This window comes from Cygnus atratus, chromosome 23, assembly GCF_013377495.2.
Source record: "Cygnus atratus isolate AKBS03 ecotype Queensland, Australia chromosome 23, CAtr_DNAZoo_HiC_assembly, whole genome shotgun sequence".
NCBI classification, from domain to species: domain Eukaryota; kingdom Metazoa; phylum Chordata; class Aves; order Anseriformes; family Anatidae; genus Cygnus; species Cygnus atratus.
In genome coordinates this window covers 2,174,302-2,200,839 of record NC_066384.1, presented here as the reverse complement: position 1 = coordinate 2,200,839, position 26,538 = coordinate 2,174,302, and the positions used below count along the sequence as shown (strand labels likewise).

At 52.1% G+C, this 26,538-nt stretch overlaps 3 protein-coding genes across 5 annotated transcripts in view; 2 read left to right on the top strand and 1 right to left on the bottom strand.

The window, feature by feature from the left end:
- The window catches only part of KIAA0319L (KIAA0319 like), a 31,482-nt gene extending 28,353 nt beyond the window's left edge, over positions 1-3,129 (top strand). The window contains exon 21 of the mRNA XM_035562051.2: positions 1,411-3,129. Coding sequence (XP_035417944.1) covers positions 1,411-1,598 — 188 coding nt within the window. The 3' untranslated portion in view covers positions 1,599-3,129. The remainder of the gene's footprint in view (positions 1-1,410) is intronic.
- Positions 3,130-11,341: 8,212 nt separating this feature from the next.
- LOC118255735 (interferon alpha-inducible protein 27-like protein 2A) lies at positions 11,342-13,933 on the top strand. 3 transcript variants are annotated; one of them, XM_035562179.2, is made up of 6 exons: positions 11,342-11,378; positions 11,683-12,463; positions 12,544-12,583; positions 12,720-12,770; positions 13,075-13,236; positions 13,688-13,933. In XM_035562179.2, the coding sequence occupies exons 4-6, from the start codon at positions 12,722-12,724 to the stop codon at positions 13,774-13,776; spliced, it is 300 nt and encodes a 99-aa protein (XP_035418072.1). In that variant the 5' UTR covers positions 11,342-11,378; positions 11,683-12,463; positions 12,544-12,583; positions 12,720-12,721; the 3' UTR covers positions 13,777-13,933. The 3 variants fall into 3 exon arrangements, with proteins under 3 accessions (XP_035418072.1, XP_035418075.1, XP_035418073.1); XM_035562182.2 differs by lacking the exons at positions 11,342-11,378; positions 12,544-12,583 and having other exon boundaries at positions 11,701-11,963; XM_035562180.2 differs by lacking the exons at positions 11,342-11,378; positions 12,544-12,583 and having other exon boundaries at positions 11,987-12,463.
- Positions 13,934-16,916: 2,983 nt separating this feature from the next.
- ZMYM4 (zinc finger MYM-type containing 4) overlaps positions 16,917-26,538 on the bottom strand; it is a 45,600-nt gene continuing 35,978 nt past the window's right edge. Inside the window, exons 26-29 of the mRNA XM_050715218.1 lie at positions 25,783-25,894; positions 24,151-24,399; positions 23,252-23,381; positions 16,917-22,102 (exon numbers count right to left, since the gene is read on the bottom strand). Of these exons, the coding sequence (XP_050571175.1) occupies positions 21,895-22,102; positions 23,252-23,381; positions 24,151-24,399; positions 25,783-25,894 (699 nt within the window). The 3' untranslated portion in view covers positions 16,917-21,894. The remainder of the gene's footprint in view (positions 22,103-23,251; positions 23,382-24,150; positions 24,400-25,782; positions 25,895-26,538) is intronic.

Here is a 26,538-nt window from a genome sequence, read left to right as displayed (position 1 = left end):
TCTTAGGGGAGAGACCAACGAAGTCCCCAGTGCTCTATGTGGTTACAGGCCCATCGGCCCATTCCAGAAAGGCAATCGCTTGTCTTCAGTGTTCTTAGCCAGCATTTTCCTGTCGGCATTGCTGTCCTAGATGGTGCTTGTCAGGTGCTTTGCAAAGATCACTGAGTTATTTCAGGCTGGAGTGTTTTTGCTGATTGTATCTGATACCTGAACTGAGCCATTGTCGCCTGCTGATTGACCAGGAGAGGAGGGAGAAGTGGGAGAGTTTATACAAAGCACAGCCCCACCAAATGCCGGGTAGTGCTTCAGCTGCTGAAATAGGCATTTCGAGTAAGAGTTTTAGTCCTGTTTCTAAGAGGAGGGGTTGTAGGTAGGGGAGAGGGTTTTGTAGCCGTTCTAAATAACTGCATGTGGAAAATAGTCCCCGGTCCTTGTTTGCTAGAGGAAAATAATTGCTCATCCTATTATCCCATTTAATGGTGTTCCAGGAAGGTGAACAGTGCCTAACGACAGCATTGAAGGGCATTGCAGTGACAGAGCTGAGCAGATAATTCCTCTGAGAAGTGGGCCATCCCAACTGCATGGTACCCTTGAAGAAAAAACGGGTGGATTTCCCTCCCTTTGCACCCAACTCTGCTTTCATCTGACCATCTGTCACCCCGCACAGAAGAGCCCCACTGTTAAATAAAGGGCTCATTGTTCTGCAGTAGAATGTGCCTCAACCATTTGCTCTCTGGTAACTAAACCCATCCTGCCTCTTCCAAGGCTGGCTGCTGACTAAAGTCTTTTTCCCTGCTAGATACGTCCAGGGAGCATTCTGATAACTGAGGAAATACTGCATTTCTCCATTAAGCAGAAGCTGAATTTAAATATTTCCACAGCTGACAATGTCAGTAAATGTCTCTCTCCTGTCCTTGTGCATTAATCTAAATTCAGCCCATTAAGTTATTTCCCTCCCTTTGCAGGAAAGAGGAGTGAGATGAGAGTAGGGAGGGAAGTAAGAATGCAGCAATCTTCTCTTGCACACCTGCGTGTTCTCTTTACCACAGCCGTTAGCCCTCAGAGAGCTTTCTAGACAATGCCCTCAAGCAAGGTCAGGGAGACAGAGATCCCACAAGTTCTCACAGCCCCTTCTGGTAATGTGATTTGTTTCCCTACCCATTTGTTGTGCTTTGCACTATCTGGAAATGTCTGCGTGACCTCTGTCATGGCAAGGTGTCTGAAGCAGGATCGCTTCGTCTTCGGGTTCAGCATTTGAGGGAATAGTGACGGACACAGGAAAGTCTGATTTCCTGTGTTACATCCCTTGATGTGACAGGAACGTGAGACTTAGAGGGGGAATGGAGTTAAATTGCGGTGTTTGACCAGTGTTAAAGGTAGTTTTAACCTGGGAATCTCTCTCCTTCAAAGGTGGCAGACAGAAAGCCCAGGTCCTCAACACTAGCCTGATGCACTCCGAGTCTGAACTGGACAGTGATGAAGCCATCTTCACATGGCCTGACCGTGAGAAAGGGAAACTGCTCCGTAGCCAGAACGGCTCCTTGCGTAATGGACAAGTGATGCTAAAAGCCAAGAACCAGAGGGAGGAAATCCTATAGCTCCCTTTAGGTGGCCTTTTGCTGGAGCTCAATGGGAAAGAGAAGGCCACTCCCGTCCCTATTCTGCAAGGGCCTTTGGAGGCCAGTTTGGTTAGGACAACAGCTGCTAACTTGTTTCACAGAAAATAACTTTGTTTTTGCGGGTTTCTTTTCATTCAGTTAAAACTGGTTGTACTTGAATTTGAACTCCAAGGGAAATCAAAGGGAGAAGACAACTGTGAACCACAGATGAAGCGTCAGAAAAGACAGAGCTGGCATCTGGAGTGTGGCAGGACAGAACCACTTGGAGCAACTGTGAATGTGCAGGACCCTCCTGGCCCACCTCAGACTGCAGCAGAGAAACACCTGTGGACTTCCAGGTCACTCGCCTTGGAAGCTCTTTGAAGAAGGAAGGTCAAGGCTGTGCTCTGAGCTCCCTCCGGGCTCCAATAGCCCGCCACAAACTACTTCTGCTGTCAGACAGTTCTGTTTTCTTTTACTCCCACCTTCCCTAATGGTTTAAGCACTATTTTAATTTAGATATGTCCTTTCACGTACACTGGCTGCTTTTGGAGTGTAGAGTAGGAGGAATCTAAACACTATGGTCACAATCCATCAGCTTGCAGGTAGGGGAGAGGGTTTTGTAGCCGTTCTAAATAACTGTTAGGCTTTTCTCACTGGGAGTGTTGATGACACGGTGGCTGTTCAGATGTGGAAAAGCTGACCTGCCTGTGGTAATTAGCTAGGCTGGGAGCCCCCCTCCTGCAGCAAGCTCTCCTGTTGGATACCAGAGCAGGGATGGGACACTCGCCTTTGGTACACTTGCTTAATGGCTGACTTAATTCCAAAGCTATGAGGTGTAGTTCAGCAGCATTTTCTGTCGATCCCTAAGCCCTCCATGAGTCTGGACAACAACTGTATCTCAATTACGAAATGCCACGCGGGGTTTCTTTTCCTTAAAACTTGCACAACCCAAGCAAACAGGGTTTGGTGTCTTCAGTTCCAAGCAGCTGGCTCTTCCCTCTGGCTGGCAGCTTAGTGGCCTCGTGTCATTACAGCTGAATAGCCCTGTGTGCTCCTGGTACAGCGTGAAGTACATTTGGTGTCCTGTAGTCAGTGGAAAAGGGAATTCTCAGTACCCAGTGGCACTGCACGGTGAGTGTCAGCAGCCGGTGGCTGTATTTCTCTGCTGCTTGAACTCTGGGAAAGGCCTTGCTGGGAGCCAGGTGTGCGGTGGTCCTTTCCCATACCTGCTTCTTTATCTCACTGTGCTGCTTTCATGAGTTGCACCCCTGTCCTCGGGCAGAAATCAACCTCTTACTGGCATGAAGGATGCCGCTGCTCCTCCACGGATGGGCGGGCAGTTTATTGCCTTTCTTTGTGTTTAATTTAAAAACTGGAAACTCGTTTCATTGGCTTTTTTTTGAGCTATGAAAGCCAGAAGGCTTTAACTTCCTCAGTTGTATTTATATTGCTGCACTACTGATTTGTGTTGAGCAAGATGAAGATTAAACCATATTGAATGCGAGGGAATGTCCCCTCGCTGAATGTAGTCGTGGCTGCTGCTAAGTTTATTTTGCTGGGCAATCAGCTGTCTTCCGCAGGCACCAGAGCTGGAGCCAGGCACTCTCCGGAGGAGTCCCGAATGGGGCAACAGCCTCGTGCCCTCTTGCCTGCACTGGGACGGGGATTGCCTCTCGCTTGCCTGCGTCAAAGCCCAGGCCACCCTCCGGTTTGTGTCCGTCTGGCGTGCAGCTGGTGCTCAGCGCCAAGCGGCCCCTGCCTGGGCTGCTCCTCGTGCACCCGCTCTCACAACTGCTCCTTCCCGAGGAGCCCGCCTCGGACCACACACGCGGATGGCATGACAGCAGGACGATGCTCCCCTTGCCGTGCCTTAAAGGGTCACAGCCCAGTGCTTGTCTGGAGCCCTCGCTGCAAGCCCGCTCCTGGCCAAACACTTAACTCTTGGGTGACGCCACCCTCTGAGGCATTTCCCTTCATTTGGATGTGAGATGAACAGACTGCAAGAAAGCGAGGTTTGGAAGCTGCAGGGATTAAGCAGATGTGGTCCTGGGACCGTGCCTGAAATCGTTCCACGCTGTTGGACTCAGCTGTTTCTGGGGCATATGCCTTTCAAGTCTCTTGCTCCTGTCCGTCCTGGGGAAATCCCCTCTGCAGTGAGCGAGCGGTGCTTGCAGTGGTTCAGGCATTCCTTGCTGCAGAGATCAGAAACCCTCGCAGGAGATGCAGTGCGTGCATTCAAGCAAGCCTGGCTTCCTATTACGGAAGAGGGAAGAATTAAAGTCTGTGCGGCTGCTACTCACCAACACCTTTGTTTAGCCAAGGTTGGCTTTGTTCTTACGCTTCACCGTGCGGAAACACCTTCGGGTTGAGGTGCTTTAGGCAGCTGCCAGCACCACCCTATGCAGGAGAGCCGTTGTCTGCCTCCGTGAAGGTTTTGCAGTGGGCTGTGGCATTCCCTCTGCTCCAAGCCCTTTGGTTAGGACGGCTTCCTCCCTCCTTAGTCGTTTGTCACCGCTGAGTGCAGGTTGGTGACGGAGCATAGCGCGAGCTCCCCTTTACAGTTCTGGCTCCCCGTTGGTATTCCCTCGCAGTGCAGCGGTGCACCGGGCGGCCCCCCCTCCCCGAGCCCTCTTCCCCTTGTTAACCCTTGGTGCTTCTGAGCATCCCTCTGCAGCGCCACGCCGGCAGCATCGGAGCACGAGGGCCTGCAGAGGATGAGGGGGAACCCTCCCGAGCTGCAGGTGGTAACTTCTGGCACAGGAGACGCGGGGCAGGCTGCTTCGGTGCACCATTAACGCAGACCTCCTTCCAAGGTGTGTGCATGTAGAGCAAACGTGTTCCAAATCCTTCGCCTCCTTCTCCCCCGTAGCATCACCAATATCATCGCTCATTTGTTACCCAAGCACCGTGGTCCCGCTCTGACCTTGCACGGGGAAGGTTTCTGCATTGCTATGCATTTTGATTTCACAATTAGAGACGCTGGCTACAAGTTACCCATGTGTGGAAGCTAAAAGCTGAGACATCTGTTAGATGAACCATCGGAGTCACTTGATTTTATTTTCTTCTTTAACACAAATGAACTTCAAACACTTGTGAAGATGTTTGAGGCAAACGTTACGATCTAGTTTTAAAATAGTTTGCTCTTAAATCTTTTCTTCATTCCTCCGTGTAGCGGCGGGCTGCCCGACCTGTCTGAACTTTGGTTTAACAACGTTTGATTGCAGTGTTACTTGGATCAAGACTAAAAGTAATTTTTTAAACAAAAAGTTTCTTGCAAATAAACAGGGAAGATGTTTTGCTGCTGCTCATCTTGCTTCTTTCTCCAGTTTCAGCTGCGGGATGGGTCCTAATGCAACCACTGCCCTCCTTGGACGGGAGCTGGGAGTCCCTCCTCATCCTCAGGGGGCTGCTGGGCTCTGGGGCTCGGTGATGCTTTAGGGGCCGTGGGTGCAGAGTGCCCGGGGCTGTTCTCCGACAGCCGAAGGAGGGGTGTGGGTCACTGCCTTTACTGGAAAGCAAAATAGCAGAAGCGTCGGGGCTCAAGCTGCAGGGTAGGTGTTCCTCTTAGTGAAGCAGGGGAACATTTATTAGTGGAGTCCTCGAAGGAGATGGTCGAGGCTGCCCAGCTGTCGCTGGCTGCTGTAGGGAATGCATGGCAGCCGAAAGGGGCCCGACTACATTGTGCGACGTGGCTTTTTCAAAGCACGGAGACGCCTCCAGAGCCGTCCTTCTACCCGTCCGTATCTCCCACGGCCGAGGGGCTGTGCTGGAGCCCGCGGGGTTCGCACCGCGGTCACCCAAGGACACGAGGAGCCGAACCCGAGGAGCCTGCTGCCCCTCTGCCAGCGGTGCTGCCAGCTCCGTGCCTTCCCCCTGCGCTCCTGCTCCGCTCCGTGTCACCCAAACTCTGCTGGTTTTATTCCTCCTGCTCTCCCCATGCCCCTGCGTGCAGCTCTCCGAAGGCTGCCCCTTTGCAGCCGAGCTGCCTGTGCTGTCTGCTCAGCACCACATAACGTTTGCTGGCTCCTTGCAGAGGTGTGGGACGGGCGGTGGCTGTGGGCGAGGAGTTCCCCCAGCTGCAGGCCCTTGGGGCTTGGCTTCTGGAGCAAAAAGCTTGCACCAGCCCCTAGGGCAGCGATGGAACCAACCGGGGTTTCTCCCTGCCCCGAGGGCAAGCAGCTGCTCCTTCCTACACCAGCCTCTGGCCTACAGCACCTTCCTCGGCGGGATGCAGCTGAGGTGCTTGGAGAGGAGCGGGTGCTGAGCGCCACGGAGTGCGAGGTGCTCAGGATTGGGGGGGGTCCGGGGTTGGAGCTGCTGGTGTAGTCCCAAAGGGACTCTCTCCCCGGGAGGAGGCACCCACCACGGGGGGCTCCGGGGTGCTGGGACCCCCCAGGGTCACCTGCTGGGTGACGTGCCCCAGGGGGCTCTGCTTGTGCCCCTTCCCTGCTGTCTCCATCCTCGCACGGAGCCTCAGAGCAACCCCAGGTCCGTTATCGGGGCCTCTCCCCGTGCCGGCACCGCCGTGCCGCGGCCCAGGATGAGACCGACGTGCTGGGGAGCTCGGCGTAGCTGCAGGCACAAGCCAGGGCTCCCCGGCCCTGCTTGGCCCTCCCTATGTAGCACCTTGCCTAGGAGGGGTTAAAAAAAAAAAAAAAAGAAGAAGAAAGAAGAAAAGCTCTTTACGGAGCTCAGGGGGAGAGCACATTTCTGTTTTTTTTTTTGCTCCGCGCATATTCTCACCCCTCTGCCTGTGTTGTCCTTGTTATGACCATGTGAATTTGGCACTGCTCCTCCATGCCTTCCTGCCATCAGGATTCCCCGAATTGCTGCTGCTTTCCCTGCTCCAGCCGGGCTCTCCCGGGCCCCGGCAGCGGGGCAAGGTCAGCGCCTGGCCCAGCCCGGGGCTCCCAGAAGCGGCAGCGGGGCTTGAAGGCGGCTCAGTGCACGTCCCTGCTGCCCAGGCACCGAGCCTGGGGTGCTGCTGGCCCAGCGGGTTCGTTACGGGATCTTTCGTCGCGTGTTTTGGGGAAAATTCAGCCGGCTCAGCCCCGGACGTCCCGCAGCATCCCCGCCGCAGGCGCGTCCCCCTGCTGCCGCTGCCGTCCTGCAGAAGCAGGGTCCCCGGGGGCACCGGGTGCCGCAGCACCGGGCCTGGCCAGGCCCACGGGCATCATCCCTGCATCCATCCGTCCCGCCGTCCCTCCGTCCGTCCGCACGGGGCCCTGTGCTCCGAGTGAGTCCGTCTTTCCATTGTTCAAACAATCTCTTTTCCACACTCGGTGCCAAAGCCTCCCCGCTCGCTCCCGCACGCGCCAGTATATTTAGCTGCCTCTAAGCCTCTACCTTTCCTTATATAGGAGAGGCCAAACGAATTTCGCACTCTCATTATTAATAGCCTGAGAGGAGCTCTTAGGAGGCTGCCAAAAATAGCAGGCAAACAGAGCGCACCCGGGCTGGGGAGGGCGCTGGGGCAGGCGGGGAGCCGCCGGGGACCGCCGCGGGAGGGATGCCGTGGATCTGTCTGTCTGCCTTCGCCCTTTGGTGGCCAGGACGAGGTGTGTCCCCGGGTCCCCCCTGGGCCAGGGACCGGCTGCACGCAGAGGTAGGGTGGGGGGACATCGGGGACACGGGGTCCCGGGGTGGGCAGCACAGCCCCGCACCCCTGGCTTTGCTCTGCACTGCTCCGGACCCTATAACCCCCCCTGCGATGGGTGATAGGGGCAGCGTGTGTGGGTGGCACAGGGCAGCCGGGTGTCCCCGTGTCCGTGGGGTCCCCGGGGAGCTGTGTGGCTGCAGCAGTGACAGGTTTCCCCCTCCAAGCCCCCCAGCTGCTGCTGGGCCCAGGAGAGGCGTTGCGGGTGCTCCGGGACCCCCGCTGTGCGCCCAGGGGACGCAGGGCAGGAGGTGGAGGTGGCCGGTGCCCCGCACACCGGCAGTGCCTGGGCCGGGAAGGAGAGGTTCGGTACCAGGGATCACCCCCGGTGCCTCCCCGCATCCGTCAGCCGCGTGCCGGGGGCACCGAGCCCAGGATGGGGCACGCGAGGAGGGGGCTGCGGGGTGCCCCAGCGAGCCGAGGGGCTTCACCTGCACCCGGAGGCATCCGCAGCCCGGGCAGGGGCTGCCTTAAATCCCTCCCTTCCTCCCTCCCTCCCCGGCGAGGAACTTCTCCTGCTGAACTGGAGGATGCTGCAAGCTCCTGCGGACGAGCTGGAGGAGTCCTGTGGCAAAGTCAAGGCGAGCTGGGAAGCGGCGTGCTCCTGCCGGGGGACGCGGCAGCCCGCTGCCACCGGAGCCCAGCCCTGGCCGGTGTCACCTCCAGGACAGTAAGTGGCCGCAGGGAGCTGGCGGGCGCGGGGGCTGCGGGAGGCAGCGGGGCTTTCCCCGCCGCCAGCATTTAACCTTCAGCGAGCTCGGCTGGAGCTGAGCCCCGCTCGGGCTGGGGATGCCGCTGCTGCTCGCGGCCCCTGCGCTCGCCTGGGCTCGGCTGCTCGCAGCAGCTCGGGCAGGGAGGGAGGGCACAGCCCGAGGGCTGCGGGGTTGGGGGTCCCCCCGGCCCCCCCCACACCTTGGGCAGGTGGAGGCGGAGGCGTGGGGACGGCAGCGAGCTCGTGGTGGGGTTGAGGGGGGGGCGTTGGAGCACCCCCTGGCCATGCGTTAGGATGGGAGGGGAAAGGATCCCGATCTCGCAGCCCCGTGTGCGGGGTGCTGGGCACACCGGGGCACCACGAGCCATGCGGCCGCAGCCCCGAAGCGTGCGGTGCCCACGAGTGAAGCTGGGGACAGGGGCGCTCCCCAGGCCCCCCCCCGGCAGCGCACCCACCTCCTGCTCGGCTGCAGCAGCCGAGGCGGGGGCTCGCCCCGTGCTGGCTGAGCCGGGGCAGATGCTGAGCGGTGAAACTTGGCGAGGCCGCCGCCAGCGAGCGGCTGCAGAGGGCGGCCGGGCACGCGGCTGGGGCAGAGCGTGGAAAAAAGTCGCTTCCTTTTATAGCCAGGCTGGGGCTGTTCGGTGCCGTGCGAGCGCCTGAGCCACCACGGCCACCCCGGCACCCCCCCGGCTCCGCTGCCAACCCCTGCGGGGCCGTTTGTCCCCGTGCCTGGGGCAGGGAGCTGCTCCCGGAGGGGTGCAGGGCCTGGGGGCTCCGGGCCGGATGGTTTTGAGCTGCTCATGGGGCTGCGTGCGGCCCTCCAAGGTCACCTGCAGAGCCCGGCCAAGGGCTGCGGGGCTGTGCCGTGGGCTGGAGCCGTGAAGGTCCCCCGGGGCCGGGGCACCTCAACGCCGCAGTGCTGGGAGAAATGCCCAAGGGCAGCCGAGGCGGCTGGAGCCGAGGTGGGCCGGGATGCGAGAGCCCTGCCCCTGCGCCCTGGATGCGGGGGCTCAGCGCTGGGCAAAGCCACGGGCTGACGGCTCCCACTGCACCCCAAGAGCCCTGCGGGAGCCCGAAGCTGCAGGGCAGGTGGAGCCCGAGGAGTTAAGCAGGGACATCTCTGCAGTGTCCAGCCGCGGGACACCCACTCTGTCTGCTTTTTGAGGGAAAAGGGGTGCTGGTGCAGCCAGACGCGCTCTGCCCCAGCGTTGCCATCAGGCTGGGGACGGGGCTCCCAAAAGCCGTGTCCCCAGGGTCCCCAGGACAAGGGGACAACCACGAGGCAGCCCCAGGACGCCAGCAGAGCATCGTGGGGGCACCACGGCCGTGCTGGCAGCTGCCCCCCACCCCGCAGCAAGGGCTGGAGGCTCCGGGGGCCACCGAGCAGCCTCTCCTCTGCCTGCGGGTGTCGTGAGCGGGGCCGGCGCCTGCTTGGCACCCACCAGCTCCTTGCAGAGAGCTGCGGCGGTCACGGTGCTGAGTCACGGCCGTGCTGGGCCCCCCCAGCCCCTGCACTCCTCGCTTGCCCTCCCCAGCTGCGCCGCCCCCTCCTGGGATGGGTCCCCGCATTTGCCCCGCTCCAGCTCCCAGTTTAGGGGTAGGAAGGTCGCCGGGGTCAAGGTGTGGACGTGCTGCTGTGACACTCGTCCCCTCCATTGCTCTGCCCTGGCCGTGCTGGGTCGGGGCCGCTGAGCCCCCCCCCCCCCCCCCCGCACCCCTTCGATGGTCTCCAGCCCCAGGGACCTCCACCAACCCCCCCCCATCAGCAACGGCCTCTCGGCCCTCCCCTGCCTGCTGTGCCGGGCTGCGGTTTGGGGGCGCGGAGCACCAGGACCCCTGCGTCCATCTCCTGGCCTTGCAAGGAGCTGGGCAAGGAGGGGGGGGGTGCAAGAGGGGGTGCAGCCCCCCCCCCCCCCCCCCCCGACCTGGCCATAAATTGCAGAGTGAGGGGGCCACAAGTGCTGCTTTGGCACCCTGGGCTGCAGCAGGGTGGCCAGCGAGGAGGGGGCTGGGGCAGTGCAGGGTGCTGGGGTGCTGCAGGGGGGGTGCAGGGTGCTGGGGAGGTGCAGCTGGTCCATCCTGGCCCAGCACAGCAGCAGCAAGGAGGGGGGGCTGCCAAGACCCAGAGCTGATGGGGGGGGGGGTCCCCTGCAGCCCCCTGGGAAGCAGCTCCGAGCATTGGAACCCCCAACCCACGCAGGTTCACGGGACACGGCGCTCAGCCAGGGGGGCTGCCCACATTGCTGAGCCCCTGCCCGTTCTGGGGTGCCCCACAGCCCCGTCAAGGGCAGCCACTGATGAAAAGCCCCCCCCCCCGTGGGCGCGTTACCCGCCTGCGAGCCCTGGGGCCAGCACAAAGGCTGGGCACCCTGGGCACCGTGGGCACCCTGGGCACCCTCGCCCCATGTCCCCCAGCTTCCCCAGAGGGACAGGGCTGGCCCCCAGCGCTGCAGAGCAGGGGGGATGCCGGGGCTGGGGGCTTCTCCCTGCCGCCTCTCCCTCCCAACCCTACATACTTCTTCATATGCCCATATGGAGTCGGCCGGCGTTATGGAATGTTAAGAAGTATGTATTTTTGGGCTGGGACCCCCACACCGGGACCCTGGTGCTGGCGCCGGCCCCGGTGGCACCTCCGGAGAGAAAGTGCGTCCCTGGGGCTGGTAAAAAGGAACCAGATCAACTTGCAACTGGATTTGGTCCCCTTCAACCAGCTGCGGTGGCGCACAGGCTGCGTACTCGCTTCGTCCCCGCGCTGCAGGTGCCCGCGGGCCGGTGGCACGAGTGGCGTCCTGGGGACACGGAGGGGGCAGCCGGACCCGCGGTCCTGGGGTAAGGAGTGGGGAAGGGGCCCGAGGGGGAAGGGGGTGCGGGGGAGGAGTGAAAAAAAGGTGGCTTTGGGGCCTTTTTTTGAGGCTGCTGGGTGGAGGAGAGGGAGGTGCCTGTGAGTGCCACCGCTGCCGGAAAGCTCCCCGCTGCCTGTATTTCTCAGCTGAAAGCTCAGAGCTCCCGACCCCGCTGCAAAGCGCCCGGTAAAGGACCTGCAGCAGCACTGAGGGGCGGGGGGAGGCCTGCCCTACGCCACCTCCATGCCCAGCCCCAGCGCCCTGGCACCTCCCGGCCCTGCTTCCCGTGGGGGGCTGGCAGGGGAGGGGGCACCCATGGGGCACCCACCCACCCCAGCACCCACCCCAGCACCCAGCGAGGCCCCTGCCCGCACTTAGCGCCCCGCGTGAGCACCAAGGTGCCGTGAGAGCCGGGCACAGCAAGGGTTAAGCCGCGGGACTAACCCAGGGAAACTCCAAAAGAAACCAAAGGGACTGATTTCCTAGAAATCCACTTCCCCTACGTCACTGCTGCCTCCCCTGACAGGCAGCGAGGCGCAGCCCAACGCCGGGCCCCCACCGGGCAGGTCAGGGGAGCAGGGAGGGGGACCCCACCATTGGTTTTTGGGGTCTGCACCCCCTTTTAGATGGGGGAGCAAAATCAGAGCGGAAAGCGAGGGCAGCTGTCCCCGCTGGGCTGGGAGAAAACGCAGGGTCCCCGTGCGCAGCCTCGTGGCACTGTAGGGGATGCCCAAGGGGAGTCAAGATCTGGGGGGGGGCTGCTCCCCCTCAGGGTGCCCTAGGGGTGATGCTCCCCCAGGCAATGGGGCACACGGGGGCGGGGGGGGGGGGGGGGCCGGGCTGCGGCTGACTTCTCCTCCTCTTCCTCAGGGGCATCAGGAACCCCCACGGCTCTGAGCGTTGCTGCGTCAGCTGCCAGGGCTGTCATCGGGTCCCTGCTGTGACCCCGTGGATCCCCAGCAAAACCCCACTGGTGGCTGCGTCCACTGCCCTGGATCCCCCCACAGACCCCTGGGTCTCTCCTGTGACCCCCCTGGATCTGAGCCTCCAAATAAAGGCGTTGGATCCTGTTGATCCTGTTGTGGTTTAAGCTGAGCCCCGCACAGCCGCTTGCGCGCTGCCCCCGTGGGGTGAGGCAGAGAATGAGGAAGGTAAAAGCAAGAAAATGCCTGGTTTGAGATAAAGACAGCGCGTCAGGTAAAGCAAAGCTGCCCCTGAGGCAAAGCAAAACTAGGGCTTCGGTCCCTCCCAGAGGCACGCAGGAGTGGGGCCGCTTCTAGGAAATCGGAGTCCATCGGTGTCATGCTGACTCAGGAAGACCAACGCCTCACTCCGACAGCCCCTCCTTCACTTTCCCCTGCCCAGTTTTGTTGCTGAGCACTGTGACATAGGAAAATGGGATCTCCCTTTGGCAGCCGGGGTCGGTTCTGCTGCCCGGGTCCCCTCCACGCTGCTTGAGCTCCCCCGGCTCCTCGCAGAGTGAGGACTGGGGACGTCCTGGCCTGCCTGAGCACCTCTCAGCAGCTTCCCGAGCCCCGCTGCATCGCCCGTGTGGCTTTTCTACACAAATCGAAACCATGTCAGTTCCTGTGACAAAGCTGAACATTAACCAAGAGGAAAACAAACCGGCCTCCTCCTCCCGGGCTGAGATGTGAGAAATGCGGGGCGGTCCCGGGGCAGTGCTGGGTGGGATGGGGCGCTCCCTGAGCCATCTTTTATCTGTGTTATCAGCGTGCTGAGGGCAGACAGGCACTGCAAGCACAGCAGGCAGGTACGGCGGGTCCTGCGGGTGGAGGGAAGCCTGCAGGAGGTGGTGGACGGGGCAGCCATCGGTCCTGCAGCAACTTCTCTGCCTGGGGGGTGAGCTCTGCCCACTCTGAGTGACATTTTCTCACCTTTCGTCCCAGCGATGACAATTGAAATCACAAAAGCGATTATTGGGGCCACTGCTGGAGCAGGTAAGTGGCTGGCCCCTGGCTTGGCCATGGAGCACCCGTGTCATGGGGTGGGTGAGCAGAGCTCGGGGGCAAGGGCTGCCCCGTGCTTGGGCCGGGCACTCAGTGAGGCTTCAGCCGGACTACGGTGTGTTGGGGAACCTGTCACCAGCCACTGCCACAGCCCTGCGTGCCTTTCCCCCTCTCCCTGGGGATGGGGCGTGCCCGACCCTGTGCCCCACAGCCCCCGCTCTTTGCTCTGACACTCCATCCTCTTGGGATGGGACCTGGCATGCGGGTAGCAGATGTGTTGGTGTCCCTGCTGCAGGAATGGCGCTCTTTGGCATCCCAACATGCATCTCTGCGTTGGGTTTTAAGGCGGCCGGCATCGCCGCGGGGTCCATAGCTGCCAAGATGATGTCGGCGGCTGCCATAGCCAACAACGGAGGAGTGGCTGCCGGCAGCACCGTGGCCGTGCTGCAGTCGGTCGGTGAGTGGTGGGGTGCTGAGCTGCGCTGGGACCCTGCCTGGAGCGTTGCACGTGCAGGAGTGATGGGGTTGTGAACTCAGCTTGCTGCAGAGCCTGTGCCCTTCAGTGCATCCTTGGTTTTATTCATCCAAACCTATGGGGGGGGATAAATCCTTGGTGTGGTAGGAAGAGTCAGGGCTTGCTGGGATATGGGACCCTGTGCCGAAGACATCTGGGCCTATGCAGACATTAGTCTGCTCTTCTGTCAGGAGCGCTTGTGCCTGTTGGCAGCTCTGGCCATTGCCAGAAGGGGCAGCTGGAAGGGCTCGCCCGTGCTCAGGGATCAGAGCACCTGCAGGCTGGTGCACAGGCATTGGTCAGGAGAAGTCCTCGGTTCTCTCTGTCCTATGCTCTGTCCCTCAGCAGTGAGCACCGATGAGCCCAGGCCTCATACCTCTTTCTGTCCTTGCAGGAGCCGCAGGACTCTCTCTTGGTGCCAAAATTGGGCTGTCATCAGCCCTGGGGTCACTTGGTGCAGCACTTGGAGCCAAGTTGTCCTAGGGGAGCACAGCTCCAGGTGACAAACCCAAGGAAAGCCAGGAGGCAGCGGACGGCACCGGAAAGTGCCCCGCCAGCCCACCTCTGCAGCCGTGCAGGGAGCTGCCGACCCACTTGAGCACTGAGCACATGGAAAACAATAAAAATGGCTTTGCAGGTGGGGGGTGTCGTGGTGGCTCATGTGTGTCTGTGTCAGGGGTATGTGGTGGTTTTACGCCGGTGGGCAGCCGAGCTCCACCACAGCCGCTCTCTCACTCCCCCTCCTGAAAGGTAAAGGGGAGAAAATACGGTGGAAAGGGTTCAAAGGTTGAGATAAGGACAGGGAAATCACTCAACAATTACCGTGACAGGCAAAACAGACTCAGCATAGGGAGATTAGAGAAATTTATTGCCTATTACTAACAAACTAGAGAAGTGAGAAACAAAACAAATTAAAACATATTTTCCCCATTCACCCTCTACCACCTCATCCCCCTGAGCGGCACAGGGGAATGGGGGTTGCTGTCAATATATGGCATGTCTCCCCTGCTGCTCCTTCACAGTCGCTCTGTGCCCCTGCTCCACATGGGGTCCCTCCCACGGGATGCCGTCCTTCCCGAACTGAGCCTGTGGGGCCTGCCCACAGGCAGCAGCTCTTCAGGAACTGCTCCCACATGGCTCTGTACCACGGGGTCCATCCCCCAGGAGCAAACTGCTCCAGCACGGGTCCCCCACGGGCGGCAGCTCCCCCCAGACCCCCTGCTCCTGCGTGGGCTCCTCTCCACGGGCTGCAGCTCCAGCATGGGGCCTGCTCCTGCGGGGGCTCTCCATGGGCCGCAGCCTCCTCCAGGCCACATCCACCTGCTCCCCCGGGGGCTCCTCCACGGGCTGCAGCGTGGAGATCTGCTCCATGTGGGACCCATGGGCTGCAGGGGGACAGCCTGCTCCACCAGGGGCCTCTCCACAGGCTGCAGGGGAACTTGCGCTGCGTGCCTGGAGCACCTCCTGCCCCCCTGCTGCACTGACTTTGGGGGCTGCAGGGCTGCTTCTCACCCCTCTTTCTCTCCCAGCTTCTGTTCCACAGCAGTTTTTTTTTTTTTCCTTTCTTAAATCTGCTCTCACAGAGGCACCAACAATATCACTTATTGGCCCAGCTCTGGCCAGCAGTGGGGCCCTTAATTAACATGGGGCAGCTTCTGGATTCTTCTCACAGAAACCACCCCTATGCCCCCCACCCCAAAAACCTTGCCACATAAACCCTCTACAGGGTGGGAGAGGGGCTCCCATGCAGCGGGGCTGCAGCTTCCTTGGAGCTGAACGTTTCTTCCTTCACGCTCAGCTGGCGGTGACCGTAATAACGCAGGGAAAAGCGGTGCGTGGATCCTGCCCCCCCCCCCAGCACGAGGCATGGCCGCAGGTTCACGTGGTTGTGAAGGAGGAGGGTTGGGGTTTGGGGCTTCCAACTCGTGAATTCCAAAGAGTTGTAAAATGCCATTGCTGTGCTGAGACACCAGGGAGAGCCTAATTTTCCCCGTGCCTGAATTGGAGGGTTGTGTGACCTGCTGTGCCCAGGGGGGCTCTGCTTGTCTGACCTGGGAACAGCAGCAAGAACCCCACTATTTAAAGAGCACGGTACAGCTCAGGCAGAGCCTCAGAGCACGGCGAGGGACCGCATTCAGAAATCCAGGAGGGCTCTCGCTGCCCTTGCCGAAAGCCACATCGAGCTCTGTTCAATGGGGTTTTCCAGGTCACCCGTGCTGTTTCCCTGCTACCGCGTGCTCTCGGGGCAGTTCTGGGATTTTAGGATAGCCGAGAAGATGGGATACCCAGTGCCGAGGAGTCCTCCTGCCCGCGGATGCGTTGGGCAGCGCCAGCCCTGCCCAGCTCCCTGCCGGCACGTCCTGGCACTTGGTTTCCTCCCTGGTCAGGAACAGGTGTCTGCTTTATTTCTCCCTTGCATAAAACGTGTTGATAAAAAAAAAGATATGTTGCAGAAGAATAAGCAATTGCATGGAAATTAACTGAAAAGCAGGGAAAGCTTGACATTTTAGCGCCGAGTAGTTGCAAAGGTGGAGGACAAGCCACCACTGCCCCTGCTTTTGGTTTCGGGGAAGGAGTGTGTGTGACAAATGTGGTGGTTGTTCTAATTACAGCCAATCCCCAAGGCTTCAAAAAGGAGCAAAACTCAGTGTGAGCTGCCGTGCAGCCATGCGGGAAAGACCAAGCCTTGCTGTGAAGATATTAAGCTGCTATTTCAATGCTGGCTTAAAAACAATGAAACCCTCCCCCCTTAAAACATAGGAGATTCTGCTTTTGAACTTAGATTCCAACATAATACAGGAAACGAGGATGTACTCTTTTATTAAGGTTAAAGGTTTTTAAACACTTTTCCAGAATACAGATACGATTCAAACAAAAACTATTTTTGGGGTCTCAGTAATTCACTTAATACCATACATTGAACTCTATAAATTCTCATATAAGAAAAGTCTTTTTAATATAGGTTATGATGCACTGGTGACCTATTTAAATCTTTTGAAGAAACACTTTGCAGCTATATAGCACCTTTCATCACGGGGCTGCAAAGCATCCTACAGAATTTAGCCTCATAATGCCCAAACGAGGTAGGAAAGTCTGGCCAATTTACAGATGGGTACAACCGAGGTACAGGTTGGCAAGGGACCAAACATGAGGCTTCAGCTATACAACAGTAGTTACGTCTACACTGGGTCCTGGGCTATAGAACGAGTCAGTGGCTCACCTGGGGATCAAGTCAAGAGCAGTCACTCACACCCTTTTCCTAGACGGAGAATACTGGCTCCAGCCCTAAAAGACCTTTTCCAAGCATTCTGGCTTTTCGTGTTACAAATATACAGAGGGTAAAAAGGTCAAAGACTTGTAGACCGAAGACCCTAGGTATGCTGTTCATTGGCATATCTAACAGGCAAATATAAATCACAAAGCTTACCAAGCTGTACTTACTGTGGGTATGGCAGCCTGCATCAATTAAGTCTGAACACGAGGAAGCGGGACTGGAATTTTGTTAATTAAAATCATGCACTTGGGAGGCATTTTGAGATTTGGTGTTTGATGCTTTGTTTGGCTTGACAGTTTCTTGTAATAAATTCCCTTTTCCCCTCCAAGCAAGTGATACTCTAAGAGACTCCAGTTTTTGTGTCTTTATTAAAAAAACAAATCTTTGCTGAAAAACCATTAGCTTAGTGACTGTTATTGTCCAATGGAAATTTAAGTACTGTGACTAGAAGAATCCAAGATGTCTGGGCTCCTTAAAGCCTTTACAACTTTTAAAACCGTTCCACAACTCTGCAGTACTCCCTGGACCAGATCTAGCACTGGTGCAATCAACTGAGCACTAACGACCTCAATAGCTGCAGCATCTATTGATGATAATTAAGATAAAATTTTAAAAGCTGTTGCAGATTTTGCTATTTGCCACAAATCAGCAGAAAAGCTAGCAGTCTGGGTGCAGAAACTCAGACACCTTTAAAAATCAGGTTCTCTATGTTTGTCCCATCTTTGATCTGTGCCCAAATTCACATATTTTTCATAATAGCATCTAATCGAGGAGCTCTGAATATAAAATGATGAAACCTATACAGTTAAATATTATTTAATTTAGCTTCTTGCCACACACAACCACCCACCTGAGCAAACCAGTGCAGTAAATAGGGCAGCAGCACTCCACTGCACAGACCCGTCAGTACCGTTCAGTGGTTTCTCTTCCACTGCGTGCTCCGTTATTACTCTGTCTTCCTGGCAAGTCCAAACCAGTTTCCTCATAAAGCACAACATAACAGTTACTGAATGCTTTGTGTAAACAGAGAGGAAGAAAACTGAAGATAAAAAGGCAAGGTCTTATAGCTCAGCCAAGTGGTGTGGGCTTGCCATGGAAGGCCCTGGACAAAGGCAGAAGGGATACCTTCATGCCAGAAGACAGATTAAATGAACAATTTCCCTCTTTTCTAAAACTTCTAGACTTTTTTGTCCATGGTCCATGATTTTTACACATTGTGGTGCTCATCCTCGGTTACAAATCAGCATCTTCAAAACTGGGTAGTTTGTTATGCAAAAGAAAGGGAAAAAAAAAAAAGCAGGGAAATACTCAGATTTCCATCATCGTAATTGGGCATTACAGATTACTGCCCTGCAGAACGCTGCAGCCTCTACAGCGACTGGTGGTAAACATCCTTGCAGAAACAGGGAATCTAAGCTGATTGCAAAACTTGTTATTTCTTCAAATCTTGTAAGGCAAATCTTGCAAATCTTGTCCCTTCTACTTGGGACATACTGTAGATTAGCAGCAATTTAGTACAAGAGAACAAATCTTAATTTTTGCCTCTGCTCTGTTAGAACTCTTTCAAATAGATGGCTGCTGAAAGACAAAGAAGAGCAGGGGGAACACCTGTTGTGCTGGTATTAGCAAAACTCGAAATTCCAACTTGCACAGAGAGCATGGTGACTGGGGGTTGAAAAGAGCACCGCAAAGACTTTATCCGATAGCATTTGTTGTTTTCTTTTTGAAGGCAGCAGCAAAACTATTGCTCGAGGGACTGAAAGGAGTTATTGAGATTGTTACCAAAACCCAAAGACTTTACTGCACATTCAGCAGCACTTCTGTAACCCCAGCACTAAAACTTTGTCAGTGGTGCCTCGCCATTGTACATACCCTTAGGAAGCATGAAACAAATGACTTTGCTGCCCTTTCATTTCAAGTCTCGGAGGGGACAGCACTTGGCTGGAGACTACTGCCAGAGAAATTCAGGGTTTTCTTTCAGATCAGTCATTAATCAGGTTGACAGAATAATTCCTATGATAATTTAGCTTCTCTTTGCACCTAACTGTGACATTCAAAGTGCCTTCAGATTCCTTCTGTAGTCAGCTGAAGCCAGGAAGGTACGCACTGCACCGAGCACCTCTCAGAATGAAAGCGGCTAGGGAAATGCCAGCGCTGCACAGGCAGCCACTGCACTCCAGGAAGCATTTTAAATAAAAATCTCTGCAAAATCCCAAGACTTGCATTAGTGGCCAGAACTGCAATTCTCTACAGGAATATCCTTGGTAACGAGTAACACTCTCACTTGCAAACTCTCCAACTAGACAGCCTGTACAGCTGTGCTGTCATCTCTGCACACTGAGAATTAGAGACGGTTAAACAATGTGTTTCTAGCAGTGGAAAGGCACGCAGATAAAGAAGAAACCCTGTCAACAGGAAGCATTACCTTCTACTTGTCTGTCTCACTCTCATCTTTGTTGTTTCTCTGTCCACACTGAGACTAACACATGATCTTTCTCCTTAAAAGAATATTTCAAGTAACAAACAGTGTTGCGTGGCTAGAGAGTGATTCAGCTACTTTTTATTATAAACAACTTTGTCAGAACTTCAATACTGTGTATATAATCCACAAATATATTTCAATCCTTGGAGATAATGAATTGACCTTGCAAGTCAGCATGAACTCTAGCCAGACTGACTACGAATGGCTCAGGAGGCTGAGATAACCCCAGCACACCCAGGACAATTCACACCGCTGCCACAGGGCCCCCGTGCGGGAGGTGTCTGGCTCCAGAAATGGAAACTGAAACTATTTGTTCTGTTAAATTATATCACCAAAAGATGCTGCATTGAACCCCTTCTCATCTCAGAGCTATGAAATAAAAGGAGTTAGTACCATGTTTAACAACTTTGCTTACAGCCAGTCAAGCTTAAAGTGATTTAAGTCTCCTTGCTGACAGAATGCGAGGGGCGAAAATCTTTTGTTCCAAGTACCTGGAAAAAATCAACATATGTGAAAGTGTTCACAAACAACAAAAAATGAGCATCTTCAGAGAAGCAAAATGAATACATTACTCGTAATATACAAATATACTACTTTATTCTATGGGAATGCTTCCCGTCTATTAAGGGAAAACTCAGCTGTGATATTACTCTGTTGGCAGCCTCTGCTCCACCCAACTGAAACCTGCCCTCCCAGGGCCCGTCCTGCCTGCTGCCCTTGCTTGTTTCCCAGGTAGAGTTGTCAGCGAAAGGAAAGGAAAGGGCAAAGGCAACCTGATACGGACATGAGCTGCTGCACTCGTACGTGGGATGCCCAGAAAATACCGTAATTCCTGGATCCTTCCTGCCTCCTACTAATATTGAGGTTCTGGGCACACCTGTGTGCAACTAACACAGCTCAGGCTTTTTTTTTTTTTTAATCCCCTATACACTGATCTCTCCAGAATGATGTTTTTTCCCCTGAAACATTCTATGAACCATTCCAATACAAAATACTGTGCCTGCTATTAAACTATTTTAATATAACTATGGGGAGGGACAGGTTAGTGTTCACAGAACATGAAATTAACCTACAGGATCACCACTGAACCTCCAAGTGCTGCCACGGTAGGTTACTGAAGGGTACATATTACAGCCAAAATATCTTCCCCCCGGGAGTGCCAAGCCAGGACATGGAGAAAGCAGCATCTTTGATCAGAAAAGACAGACACAGATGGGCTTTGATCAGACAGAATCAGGGGCAGGTTTACTTTTCACATAGTTTTCTGTATTAAAAAATACATCAGTGAAATCTGTTACAGGCAGGGACAGGACTACCGAGTACACAACGTCAATAGACTACTTTCTGATTTTATTTTTGTTAAATTACTTTTGTTACTGCTAAAAAAATAATTAAAAAAAAAAAAAACAAAACAAAACAAAAAAAGGAAATATAATTCAAGGCTGTTGATTTTCATCTCTTGAAATTTTAGTGACAAGATCAAATATCAGACCCCTGTTACAGAAGATGGATAACTGACCAGAACTAGATAAAACCCATACAATTCTCTTCTTTAAAAATAGTTTGGGTTTCCAAGGAATTTGTGGTAACTCGTCATCAGAAACACACATCTATAGCTTGAGAAAATGGAGGTACAGACAGTATCTGATAACGTCCTGTCCTCTAAACACAACGTGGGAGCTTTTCTCTTCAAAAAGATGCAGTAACAGCCGAGCCTCAAAAAAGTCTCTTTTGCTTTCCAACACTATGACTAAATCTCTTTGGGTGGGGTGGGAAAAAGACACACATGGTAATTTTCTACCACAGTTCTGCTGTCAGAAGTAATACTGCATCCTTTGTACAACACTGCACGTGTTGCAAAGGTGGAAAGAGAAAGAGTGCATGTAACTTTCATTTGAAATGACAAGGCCCTCCAGATTTGCCTTACAAAATAACCAAAAACATAGGAGTAGGGGAAAGAGGAGAAAGGAAAGCTGCCGTAAGGGAAAAAAAATTTCCGCGCACCACAGTATTTGCTAGATTATAATCAACAGACTGCAGAGCTACTGGGCTAGTAAAGGGATTTTCTGCACATACCCCAGGACAGTCACTTTCCTGTACATAACCCAAAAATGTTCGTCCCGTAACATGATCACTCTGAAGTTTGACCTACAGCACCTCTTCCACATTGAAGACCAAACAGGTAGAGTTAGCTATTAGCCTGGACTGAGAGCTAGACTCTGGCATTGTGTGACCATTGAACAGCAGCCAGACAGTTGTACGTTTAGACAGCTTCCCTGGCAGATACGCCAGCGGCTTCTGCCTTGCTAACATTTGATCCCAGTTTTAAAAAATATTATAAAAGCATATGTGTACGTGTATTTATAACGGAAGGTGTCTGTCTGTCTAAATACCACCGCTCTCCTGTCCTCGTGAAGAGCTCTCAGATCTCCACGTGTTCTTTGGCAGCAAGGACTGCCAGCCAGCAGGCTGCGAGGTCACGAGAGCCACGGTCTAGCTCTCCATGCCCGATATCGTCGTGGTAGATTTTACACAACCATTTTCCTTAAAAATATCTCACAATTTTTTAAAACCCTAAACAGATGAAGGATTTATGCACCACTCAAATAGGTTAGTTCATCTTGAATTTGTTCAGAGGATTTATCGCTGCCTGCCACAGGACGTTGTTTCTTGCAGCCTACATAGCTTGCCTCCTTCCAGTTCCAGTTTGTACATCCGCTGTGGTTCAAAATATGCCTGTAGGTGACATTATCTTGGCTTATTTAATACACATTTTTCCAAAGGCTGGACGTATTCACAGTTTGGTGCTTCTGATGTGTATTCAAAGGAAAATACCCCACTTCAGTTAGTCTGATAACTCAATATCAGAGTCCTCTGATTTGACTTTGGCAAGTTCTTCATGTACCTCCCTCACCATAAGAATACGTGTTAACATGATGTCCAAAGTTCCTGGGTCTATTGGCAATGTGGAATACCACATGGGGCTATTAGGTACACAGGAGCGCTCAGGTTGAAGGTAAAATACATCACTTCTCTGCTTCACACTTTCAGAACTGTCAACGTAAAGAAAGGAAGAACACATTACAGAAGGCGGCTTTAAAAGTCCTAGTCACAAAAACTGTGATGGAGAAACAGCAAAGGAAATTAAAGTTACATTGAGACTACAACACCACAGTTGAAGCAGTATAATTAAAATCTTTTTCTTTGTGATTTGGTTTCCCCCCTTCATCTTACAGTGAACGTTTAAGTTGTTTCCAGGTTCTCTAAGTTGCTTACAAAGAAACAAAGAAATTCTGCATGACTTCTTTATAGACGTGGTTCTTCAATCATATTATCATCCAATTAACAATACTAGTGTCTTGGTATGATTGACAGACGCATCTGACATTTAATCTCTGAATAAAACAGGTTCTAATATTCCAGAATTGCTGTGTACTTTGGGGCAACGAACGTTCAAGCACTAGCAAAACTAAATCCTAGCTTGCCCACTCATGCTGCAGAATGGGGAGCCCATCTGACCATCAGACTCTGAGGCAGCTTTCAGGTGCTGGTAGGAAGAGACGAAGTCCTCCAGAGCAAGAATTCCTCCTGCTTGGCTTTGGAGTATTCACATTAAAACAGCAAAGTGAATTTTTACTGCTGCTTGCACCACTGCAGGGGCTCTGCAGGAGCTATGATATATGATGAGGAGCATGGAAATGTTTTCACAGCCCAAGGACAACTAACAGCTTCTAATGATATGCAAGTGACTACAATAAAGAAGAGGGAGACAAAGAGTAAGGACAGCTGCTAGGCATGCCTTTGCCTAAGTAATGGGACTATTTGTAGTATGCTCAGTAGGTGCATTTTTGAGGGTGATTTATTTGAGTTGTAGCTGACACTAATGAGATCCTGTTTACTTTTTTTTGGTGTATTTTCTTTGAAAAGAGAAGAACACCATACCTGCTCAGTGATCTATCTAAAAATTATACAAAATGGGAAAGACAAAATGATTTATATCTATGTCCTTGCTATATAGTCTAATTTCTAACTCCTAAATAAAGTTAATCTCCCATTTCAGCAGGCAAAAGCCATCAGCACTGTTACCTAATTCACACTTTTCCTACCATCTTTCACAAGGAATATGATGTCTGTGGGGGGATACTTGCCCAAATACCTGTTCTAGTCTACATACAGATCAAAAATCAAGTTCCATCACTTACCATTTTGACAAGTAAAATTCATAAAGTCGGACTGGACACCGCAGGGGATTATCTGTATTTTCAGCCATTTCCACTGCTGTTGAAACCTCCTCATCTTCACTGCGTTTCCTTTTGCCTACAGATAATTTATCTGGATACACAAAAATGGCATCACTGAAGTTCAGTGAAGAACAGCACTTTAAGAATAAGATCTAGTCACTTAGCCTAGCACCAGCCTGATGCAACTGTGCAACACACAGATGCATGCTACTTGTAGTGATTATCTGTCGTTCAAAACCACATACAAGTCAACTGCTTTGATCTGCTGGATGGGCGAAAGATCACATAAGCTATAGGGTGTCCATAGCCTATTCCTCTTCTAGAACTAGCATCTAGCAGAACAATATGGATAATCTGTTTTTTCTTAACAAAGGACAATTAATGTAACACAGTGGAACCATTAACTGAAGAAACCAATAGTTTCGTGATCCCACTTGATACCCTTACAAAGTCACTTCACAATGGCAGACAGCATAACTTCCAGGTTTTCAGTTAGAAGTTGAACACAACCATCTTTCTAATAGATCCTACCGAAATACTCTCTGCTACCCCTCTCAGGATCGAACATTTCCCTTTTCAAAACAGCAAAAAATAACTGCAAATAAAAAACAGTATTTCTTGGCAAACATTGGCACCTATTTTGTAAGTTTTTACTAGATGCCTTTGGTCCATCACAATTTACCTTTAAACCATCCTACAGTGAACAAATTTGAAAATGTGCAGGATAATAGCAGGAATCAAATTACCCATAGCTCTGCCTACTCCCTAATATCTTTTTCTCCCCAGCCCTTTTTAAAGTAAGGAGTAGACAACACAAATATAATTGCAGAAATTCAAATGTTCAGAAAGTATTCACTTACCTGATTCTACCTCTTGTTTTTGAAAGGGTGGGAAAAAACGTAAATATGTCATCTTAGTATTATACTTCAGAGTCCGGGTGCGCCTCATAACATGGGCAAAGGACAGTTTCAGGTGCTCACTGACATTCTTTAGTTGGAAGTATTTGGTGTTGAAGAATAGAAGTGTGTTCAGTAAAACTATAGGGGAATATGCACCCAGCTGTTTACATTCCCATAGGTGTTCTTCTTCAATTCTTGAGAACATATAACCTAGAGACAATGGGCAAAGAAAAAGAAGAGGGATATTTATGCAAGTTTAGGACAGTTCCTCATATTCAGTTACAAATAAACAGCTTTTAAGGACCACTGGCAATCTAGCAGATTTTCAGAATCTCCCCAAAGGAAGTGAAAGCATCATACATGAGCTGGGTAGGAAGGCAGAAATGAGTTAAATTACATAGGCAGATTCTGTCAAAGATGCATGTAAGTCCTCTTTCAGCTCACCTTGTATATGAACGACCTGCATATCAGATCAAATTCAGACCTATCATAAGCAATTGTAATATAAAATCAAGAGCACTGCATGCATGAACCTAAGAGGGAGCGTGGAGAACCAAGCTGTGGAACAGCATGATCTTCCAAAACCTGAAGAATGGAGAGAAGGATATAAAGGAAGATTGCACACATCAGCAGAATCTCACTAAGTTTTAATTTCACTGTATTAAACCAGTCAGCCAACTGCAAAAACGTGAAATTCCTAAGACATGGAGCACGAGTTTAAAATGTACCACCCATAACAAATAGACCATTTTGATTGTTGTAAGTTAGTTAGGAAAGGAGAAGTGGAGCCTTACAAGAGATTTGTTGTGAAAGAAAACTTCACTATATATTATATTACACTGTCTATATTACACTATATACTATATACTGTCTAATATTATACTATATATTATACTATCTATAGGTAACTGGGTTATTTCTGTATTAATAGAAAGTTTGATTTCTAAATGAAAAGTCAGTTGGAGTTGCCAACATCACTTAAGTTTCAGTGGTACTCTGAAAAAGATCTTACATACTTATATTACCAGTGTCCAGCTTTATAAACTGCATGATCATACTTGAAGACCAATTAAAAATACCTGCAGAATTTGGGAACTCAATGGGGAAGTGAGCAAGTTGAGAAGAACTTGGAATTGAGGAGTTTAAACAAGTCTCCAACGATTTTTGAATGTGATCCTCTGATTTATCAGAAGTTTTTCCTATACTGATATGGAACTACTAGTGCAACTCTACATGGAACTAGAGGTGAGTAACTAATCTCAAAAAGTACACACAGTTCTGGCTACCTGTGTTCAAAAAGATTAGCTAAAACTTGAAGGAAAATAACTTGTATTTTGACCACAGGAATAGGAAGCCTTTCTTTCAAAGGAGCTGAGAGACTGATCGGAGGCAAAGACATATTTAAGTGTAATCCATAACTGGAGACAGACACAAAAGCCATGATTCTAGTCTACTATAAACAACTGCATGGTGGAGAAAGAGGAGACTAATATGAATGTCTCAGATCACATGCTTCTTCATGGCATTGAGAAAATATTAATTTCAATTAAAGGTTTTGTCATGCAGCTACACAAAATAAAATAATTGTCCTACCATTTGGAAGAATTGTAGGTTCCCAGATTTTCAAAAGTTTTGTAAGTTCAATCATAAACCTGGAATAGGGCTCGGTAAAAATGTTATCTATTCTACCATTCTCAAACAGGTACTACGAGAGAAAAAAAGGAAGACATACAATTTATGATTACATAACATTGCAGAGAAGATACAGGACATCAGATTTCTTCCTTTCTTATGTCCAAGTGTCCTATGGTCCAAAATACTTTGTTGAAACCTTCATTAAGATATTAAATCAGATTTTCTGCAGGGACTGGGACCTCCCTGGTATGAAACAAGAGATCTAAGCAAAAATTATTGTTACTATTTCAAGCTTTAGAGCTCTTTTCTGGAAAAAAATCATCATCTAGGTATTAACTATTCTTGCAAAGTCTGCATATACAGAACAGAAGAGGTACTGAGTACCCTTCTATTGAAAAGAACTTCACATGCTAATACTTTCTGGCAATAGATATAGGCCCAGTGCTAGGCTGCTGAGATAGCTCAACTTACAGCATCAACGTAAAAGTCCCTTAAACTTTTGTCAAGCAGCAAACAAACTAGAAAGTTTTCTAGAGGCCAGAAGTATGTATCAATAAATAAGTCAGAACTGGAACACAAAAAATGCTGATACTCCTAGAACTTATCAATGGCACTTTGAATTCTTACTCTTTGTACGTTTTTTCATGTATAGCCAGGAAACAAAAAAGGTAATTCCTTGCCTAATCAAATGGTAGGTTTTACATTACAAGTAGC

Coding starts and splice junctions, on each gene's coding strand:
- LOC118255735 (XM_035562179.2), top strand. CDS start 12,722: ATGACAATTGAAATCACAAAAGCGATTATTGGGGCCACTGCTGGAGCA. Junction 12,771..13,074: donor TGGGGCCACTGCTGGAGCAG/GTAAGTGGCTGG, acceptor TCCCTGCTGCAG/GAATGGCGCTCTTTGGCATC. Junction 13,237..13,687: donor GGCCGTGCTGCAGTCGGTCG/GTGAGTGGTGGG, acceptor CTGTCCTTGCAG/GAGCCGCAGGACTCTCTCTT.